The 8357-nt window shown below is 43.2% G+C and overlaps 1 protein-coding gene across 1 annotated transcript; it reads left to right on the top strand.

The window, feature by feature from the left end:
* The first annotated feature begins 281 nt into the window (after positions 1-281).
* LOC146379838 (uncharacterized) lies at positions 282-6704 on the top strand. Its single transcript, XM_084940393.1, has 6 exons — positions 282-452; positions 924-1071; positions 5518-5680; positions 5995-6083; positions 6196-6368; positions 6532-6704. The coding sequence occupies exons 1-6, from the start codon at positions 282-284 to the stop codon at positions 6679-6681; spliced, it is 894 nt and encodes a 297-aa protein (XP_084796519.1). The 3' UTR covers positions 6682-6704.
* The last annotated feature ends 1653 nt before the right edge of the window (positions 6705-8357 follow it).

Here is an 8357-nt window from a genome sequence, read left to right as displayed (position 1 = left end):
AGCGTTTTATTTACAGTGGTGGCAACGTGACAAAAACCGGAAATAATGAACGGGGAGCTACCAAAACCTAGACTGGGAAAACTAACCTCATGAAAACTTGAACTGAAAAACAAAACGCTAAACACCAGGATACCTGGAAGCATGAGGAGACAAAAGGCACGGGAACACAGGGTGTGACAGGCAGGGGTGACATGGAGAATCTTAGGCAGAGAGATACAGAGATGGTGGCCGGCAACGGTGTGCTGGGCGTGGATGAGCTGGCCGTGCTAGCCGAGTAGGACATGGATTGGATGGCGGCGTGGCAGCTGCAGGACCAGACAAGGCGGAACCAGACCAGGCAGGACCAGACGGCGCCATGGCAGCCGCAGGCAATGGAGCAGGCGATGGCGCTGCAGGCAACGCTGTGGAAGCCGCAGGTGGAGGATCTGGTGGCGCTGATGGTCGCACTGATGGTTGGATGAACTCCCCGGAGCCTCCAACAGAGGCGAATGGCTGAACAGGCCCCTCAGATCCTCCAGCAAAGACAGAACATGGCTGGAGCGGCACCTCGGACCCTCCAGCAAAGACAGATGACTGAACGAGCCCATCGGACCCTGCAGCAGAGGCAGAAGACAGCTGAATGGGTCCCTTGGACGCTCCAGCAAAACAGACTGCTCAAGCGCCCCCTCGGACCATCCAGCAGGAACAGATGCAGAACCAGCAGGTGCAGAGTGATGAAAAACCAGCAAAACCATTGCTCTGTAGATACTAGATAGTAAACACATATCAAGTTTCCACAAAATGGGAACTGCAGTCATTATTTCACATCAACATTTGAAAACATTTTTTCTCTTTAGGGCAGCGATCCACCTGCACCCTTCACAATCAAAATTGAAGAATTGCTCTTGTCTGAACCGCTCACTCTGATCTGGTGGTCACTATAGGGCTGTTTTCCATGGTTGGTGTTGATGGTGACTGAGGCTCTGCTTGCTGCTGAGCTGAACTTTCATGCTGGGTTTCCAGATCAGCTGCTGGTGTTAAGGGTGCTGGTAAAACTTAACGCCCATCAAGTGCCGTCGGTTGCAACACATGGTCTGTCCCTCGCTGGTGTGGATTATAAAAGAGTGGTCAGTCTCTGCAGCCAGTTTCCAGTTTCCAGTCCTATGCTGGAAACAAATTTGGTCCCCTTGCTGCAGCTTTGGTAGTGGTGTGACGTTCCCATTGTAGTATTGCCTTTGGTGTTCTTGCTTTTCTATCGTTTTAGTTTGTACCACTGTCTGACTTATGATGCAGGGTCTTAGCTGATATCTGGTGACTGGAAGCACTGATCATAGGTGTTGGCTCATTAGGAGCTGTACTGGTGATTTACACTCATCAAATGGCGTGTTCCTTTGCTCTAAAAGAGACAGGTAGGGATCCTCGTCCTGGGCATGAGCTTTATCCAGAACTGATTTGGCTGTTCTGACTGTTCTTTCAGCAAAACCATTGCTCTGTAGATACTATTCAATTCAATTCAATTCAATTTTATTTATATAGCACCAAATCACAACAAAAGTCGCCTCAAGGCGCTTCATAGATACAGAGAAAAACCCAACAATCATATGACCCCCTGTGAGCAAGCACTTTGGCGACAGTGGGAAGGAAAAACTCCCTTTTAACAGGAAGAAACCTCCAGCAGAACCAGGCTCAGGGAGGGGCGGGGCCATCTGCTGCGACCGGTTGGGGTGAGAGAAGGAAGACAGGATAAAAGACATGCTGTGGAAGAGAGACAGAGGTTAATAACAGATATGATTCAATGCAGAGAGGTCTGTTAACACATAGTGAGTGAGAAAGGTGACTGGAAAGGAAAAACTCAATTCATCATGGGAATCCCCCGGCAGCCTACGTCTATTGCAGCATAACTAAGGGAGGATTCAGGGTCACCTGGTCCAGCCCTAACTATATGCTTTAGCAAAAAGGAAAGTTTGAAGCCTAATCTTAAAAGTAGAGATAGTGTCTGTCTCCTGACTCAATTAAACTAAGATGGCGAAGGGCATTACACAGCAGTTGTTTTGTTTGACAGCCCTATTAAAGATTTATATCAGTCTGTACGTGCTCCAGATAGCTTTTCTTCAAATTCTTTAACTCTCATTTGCTTTTGCAACTTTGTACTTTTCTGTTACTCGCAGCAATAACTTCACCTCATTGTTAGTCCATTTCAAAAACTCGGTGCTTTTCCTCGACATTTTGTCGTGACGTTTCAAAGACACACAAAGTAAATAAACAGCAGACAGAAATGAGGACGCATAACTCTGTGAAAATGACTGAAAACGATAGTGTGGACGCGGAGTGTTTTCAGACAAAAACGCAGTTTTCAGATTTATCCGGACGAGTGTGGACGTAGCCTGAGTCTCTTTATTACTGATGAAATAACATAGTCTGACCAGCTTCCCTGTAGCTGATGAGCAATTTTATTTTCACCTCCTTTCTTTTACAAGTTTCCTCAATCACAAGAAAGCTAGTTGGGTCAAGAAAGCAGACAAACAGCCTGACTATTACACTGAAGACTAGCTGGCTGAGAGCTATCAGGTTTGATTATTAGACTCTTAGGTCTGATGACCTTTATCTCTTCCCTGCCATTCATCCGTGCCTTTTTCTTAATGAAAACATGGCTCCTGAGCCCATTTTGGATCTATCTGTAGCAGAGGAGTCTTAGCTTGCCAACACAGCTGATGATCAATAACCTGCAGAGAAGACGAGCAAACCCCAGACTGTCAAGGCTTAATTGGAGGGAATAAAACTGCAGAAAGAGTAGAGCTGTACTTTTAACAGTCAGACTAGTAATCTTTGCAGAGAGAAAAGCCACAGGGTCACAAGATGAGGTGTGGGTGCACGCAGTGAATCAGGGATTGGACAGAAAATTATGTCGAAGACTAAGTGCTCACTAAAGGTTACCGACTGTAGCTCAGAGGGTTTGGACTCGGAGAGAGACGTTTTTATTGGTTGAAATGCACTGCCTATTGAATTGTCGAGTCTTAATCCTGGCTTCTATGGAAAGCTAAATATGTGTTTAATGCAACTTTGAAACCTTGTAATATCTTAGAAACACATCACTCAAGCACACATTCTTGGGACCTTCGCAGAGGAGTTATACCTACAAAGGGCCAAAATCACCTAAACCCTACCCAGATAGCAAGGAGACATTGAACAGATGTTGATTTTCCATCTGAACCATCAGAATCGTCAGGATTGAAATGTCAACACAAAACCAATGTTGAAACAACATTGAAATACTGATGAAACCTGACACTGACATTGAAATAACATTGATTCACTGTTGTTCTGTCATCGTTGATTGTTGATCTATTTATAGTTGACAAGGTGACAACAATCACGTTGAAAAACCATAGATTTATGGTTGAGCGGGAAATTAAAGCTGCTACCACTTGGACTATTCCGCAGCACCCCTATCACATTGGTACATCCCTCCAGGTAACCATTGTCTTGTACAGTAGAGCGGGACATTAGATTAACTCTCAGCGGAATTGACCGGAAAAGGCATCAGTTCATGCACTGCACTGGCCTGCACCACGATTAGTATAAGGTAAAAATGAATGACTTTTGTTCTATTCGTTATTTCCACGGTTGCATTTGAATAACAGTAAAAAAACAAACAAATTTGTTAATGTAAAGTTTCGGATAAAATGTGGGAGCCCGAAATTGTGTCTACTTTCATCTTACAATCCGGCAACAAATAAATTGCACTGCAAACAAAGTCTATCAACAAAGAAAACATTTTCGTTTCATACTTTTCCGTTATATTCCCTTACAAAGCTAGCTTTAACGCTTCGAGGGTTCCTTTGTTCTTGCCGTCGCCTCGGCGCTTGACCCAGACTTTCGCTCTGTTGTTGCTTTTTAGCATAGTACTACAAAAAATTGTAAATCTGTGATATATGATTGATAAATGTAAAGGTAACTGTATAAATGTGTTCAATGACTTTGTTACTTTTAATGATTGGACAGCACCCGCTTCGATTCACACTACGCTGCACGCTCACCTAACTTTACGCTGCACGCTCACCTAACTTTACGCTGCACGCTCACCTAACTTTACGTTGCACGCTCACCTAACTTTACGCTGCACGCTCACCTAACTTTACGCTGCACGCTCACCTAACTTTACGCTGCACGCTCACCTAACTTTACGTTGCACGCTCACCTACCTTGCGTTTGCACCTTTTGTCCACACGTAAACTGCGTTTTCGTTAACTGAAAACTGAGATTTTTAAAGACACCTGCCAGGGTGGATATTTTCGAAAACTCCGTTTTAGCATTTACGTGTGGACGAGGAAGACGGAGAAAACGCAGCGTCAAAGGTGTGCGCCTATTTTGACGCCACACTGTGCGCCAAGTTTTTGTCTCGGTGCCATGAATTCCTACAATGGCAGACTTAGACAAAATACTGTTAATTTTATTGTCATGGTCCTGGGCCATGTTGGCCCAGTATTCTTAGTTTTCGTGTGTTTTGTATTTTGTTCTCTATTTATGCCTTGGTTCCTAGGTTGTTTAGTTAAGGTGTTCCTTATTTGATTACCCCCTGTGTGCCCCTCTGTGTATCTGTGAGTCCTCGTTTCCCCTCCTTGTGTTTCATTCAATGTTTTCCCCAGCCCGTTATGTCTGTGCTCTCTCTCCTCCTGTCTGAACCTCTGTGTACTTCCTGTTTTACTTTGACAGTCTCTCGTCAGTATGTGTCATGTTGTGATCACTCCTGCCCTGTCTCGTTGCGATTATCTGTGTCAGCTGTGTTCCCCGTGTGTTCCCACTTCCCTCGTTAACCCTCTGTGTATTTATGTCTGCGTCTCCCTCAGTTCAGTGTCGCGTCGTCAATGGCTCCTCCCCGAACCTGTGTGTCTTTCTGTGTTCCCTCGGTCTTCTGTTAGTATTCCCAGTTTAGTTCTGTTTCATTTTAAGGCCTGCAATAAAGCAGTGATTTTGAGTTCAGTTCCTGTCTCCGTGAGTTTTGCGTTTGGGTCCTCATCTGCCTCCACACAGCCAGTTCATGACATTTTATTATCTTCAGTGTTTAAATGCTTACATATACACACGCAGTTGTATGTAAAAAAAAAAAAAAAAAGAGTTTGTTTTATCGGGTTTGCTTGTAATTGTTGCCTATATACATTTTAAGCTATTATTTATTATTTAGTTAAATCAATAGATCAAGTTTTGTAGTGACTATGAAATATATTGTAATTATCTGTTTCCTGTTTATCCTAGACAGGGCAAAAAAGGACTCCAAATTAAAAAAAAGATAAAATTGAAAGACTGGTGCATTGTGCAGTTCAGCACTGGTGGTGCAGAAATAGTCCCTAGTTCATGGATAAATGGGGAGAAATTGTCATGGCCTCCATATCCTCCGTGAGACACATTCAGGATCCACGCCACAGTAAAGAGGAGAGTTCATCCTGGTGCAACATGGCTCACCTATGCACCAGTCCGACTTCTAATAAGCCATGGTGGGTATCATCTGGATTGGTGTTGTATAAATGTAGCAATAACAAGTTTTTCGTGTCCTAATTTATGTCTGGCCATACATTGTGTTTGTACTTCCAGACACATTTCACGAAGCAGAACGCAGTCTTCAGAAATATCTAAGTGAACACTGTGATACGTCTGACCTTCAGTCCGAAGCTGAAACTCAGACCAGTCATAAAAGAAAGCACAAGTAAAACTTTTTTTATTTCACAAACATATCTTTGATTGCTAAGAATTTATGATCTTGTCTTTTATACATATCTGTGGTGCTTGCATACTGCAACATCACCACATAATATAGTCCAAAAAGTGGAAGCTTGTAAACTTTTTATAAATGCAAAGCCGTGTACACTTGTGCACTTCAAAAATTCCTTGTATACTGTACCTTCTTGCACATCTCCGTTTCCTGTGTGTGTTGTTATAAATCAAACTGTAACTTTAGGAAAAAATATTCCAAAAGCACATTTGTAATTACTTATGACCGTTTTCAACCTTTTTCTTTAGACCAAATCCCCTGTACACATATAGTGACTCAGAGGATGAGCAGCCCACAAAAAAACGGTTTCCCCAGGCCCCTCGAGTGAAAATACCAGGTAATAAAATACTGTCTAGTGTCTTTGTACATATCTGTGTGTGACACAAGGAAACTTTTGACAAGTTGTCTGTATTCTTAAATACTTAAAAAAAATTATCTTTTTCTGTCAGACCTGACGAGAGCTGTTAACGAACTCTGTGAGGAGGTCAGAGCCATCCGCAATACCGGCTGCAATGAATCGGTAGATGCTGGGGTACTGCCTCTGGATTTGCCCTTGCACAACATTGAGGAGCTAAACAATGCAGAGGCAGCTCTTCAATCACAAGAGGCAAATAAGGCAATGGTAAGTATATAAAGGTTATGTACACTTTGTAACTATAAAGTGTAATAGCTGTCAGATGTGATTTAAATACATAACAACGGCCTGTTGATTAAACACACAAGCACTTGCATACACATTTAAGACATGAGACACGCTAATTCCATCTCTTAAAATGTGTCTATAGGTGAGACGCTTTGCCTTGATTGGAGGGACCACACTGGAGGTGCGAGTCCGCCGTGTAATGGCTTATGCCATTGCAAACGAGCTGGCCTTGGTACTAAACTGGGCAGGGAAAAAAAACCAAGGACCAGACAAAGCAAAAAAGGGCATTTAAAGATACAGCGCTCTGCAAATGCATATTTGGTAAGTTTTACCGTTTTTTTGCTATATTACTTTGTCTTTCTTAATAACAAGACTTTCATGTCCGGTTAATCTGGAGATGGAGTCTTTGGTCTTTGGCTTGTTTAGTCCTCGGGTTGTAGTTTGTACAGCCCGAGGACCCCATGTTTATTTTGTTTTAAAGGATACACACTTTTTTTGTTTGTGTGTGTGTATTTTTGTCCTAGATGGCCTGACGCAGCAGTTAGGGGCAAACTCTATGTCCGAGTTTGTCTTTGCACAAGCAGTGCAGAAATGGCTCCGATACGCCCCAGATCGTTTGGGTGGTGCAGGACGCACATCATGCATCCCCATCCCAGAGTAAAAAATTACAAACTTCTGTGAAACATATAAATGTAAATAGGAAACTGTCTTTTAATAAAGTATTTAGCAAACGAAACATGCCTATTGACCTTTTTTTGTTTATTTTTTTTCTGTTACATCACATGCAATGCTTTCTTATTTTAGGATATTAATATTGACATGATAGATTGTAAGACATTTGGGTTTTTTTATAAAGGGTGTCCAATTTGAGGAATAAGTACAATTATGTGTTTAGGTGGTTTAAGTATTGATGGAAACATGCAGTAGTTTAGTATTGGTTAAAATACCTATAAAGAAAGGTAGATTTCCAGTCATGATTTAACTGTTGTTTTAATAAAAAGCAACTGTGCGAAAGAGGTGGAAAATCAACACCATAGCTCAACAGTGTTTCAATATCAGAATCTGACATTGTTTCAATGTCAACAGTATTAGAAAATATAACGTTGAATCAATGTCAGGTTTCAACATTGATTCAACATCAAAACCTGACGTTGTTTCAACGTTAAAAAAGGGTGCAAGAGTGACGTTAGGTCAACGTCACACTTCAACGTTGATTCAATGACATCGCCTGATATTGACTCAACATTGTTTCAATGTTTCCTTGCTATCTGGGTATGGATTAAGAATAGTATGTGCAGAGGCTAAGCCTACGCTTGAAGCCACTCTGAGATGTTCGATGGCGTGGGTGACGCGGTACCACTATTATAAATGAAACTTGGTCCAGTAACTCCAGCTGAACTTCTCTTGTCCGTTTAACACCTTGTTCAACAGTTCTCTTAGTATCCAGTAGAAGTGTGGAGAGGCCTCAGAACCATCTCGGGCCACAAAGGTCAGATCTCTCTGCCTGGGGGGGGGGGGGGATTGTGAGGTGGGCAAACGAACTGAATCATTTCTTTAACAGATTTGATTCAGCCATGAGGCAGTCTTCAGCATCGGCTGCAGACTCACCCACCCCCACTGCTGCTGCTCCACCTCTGACACCTCAGACACTTCACACCTCCTCTCCTCACCTTGCTCACTCCTCCCCACCCCCAACAACAGCATCCAATACACACTCAACACAAGGCTCCAGCCTGTCTCTCTCAACTATCCAGGTAAGGAGGGAACTGAGGAGGATTAAAGCCAGGAAAGCAGCGGGCCCAGATGGCATCAGCTCAAGGGTGGTCAGGTCCTGTGCAGACCAACTGTGTGGGGTGATGGAGCACCTCTTCAACCTGAGCCTGAGGCTGGGGAGAGTCCCACAGCTCTGGAAAACCTCCTGTGTTGTACCAGTGCCAAAGACTTCACGCCCCGAGGACCTCAAAAGCC

The sequence above is a fragment of the Perissodus microlepis genome, chromosome 9, assembly GCF_051167445.1.
Source record: "Perissodus microlepis isolate ML-2025 ecotype Zambia chromosome 9, ASM5116744v1, whole genome shotgun sequence".
NCBI classification, from domain to species: domain Eukaryota; kingdom Metazoa; phylum Chordata; class Actinopteri; order Cichliformes; family Cichlidae; genus Perissodus; species Perissodus microlepis.
This window is presented reverse-complemented; position numbering and strand designations above follow the sequence as displayed.

Coding starts and splice junctions, on each gene's coding strand:
- LOC146379838 (XM_084940393.1), top strand. CDS start 282: ATGGATTGGATGGCGGCGTGGCAGCTGCAGGACCAGACAAGGCGGAAC. Junction 1,072..5,517: donor GCCGTCGGTTGCAACACATG/GTCTGTCCCTCG, acceptor AGCAATAACAAG/TTTTTCGTGTCCTAATTTAT. Junction 6,369..6,531: donor AAGAGGCAAATAAGGCAATG/GTAAGTATATAA, acceptor ATGTGTCTATAG/GTGAGACGCTTTGCCTTGAT.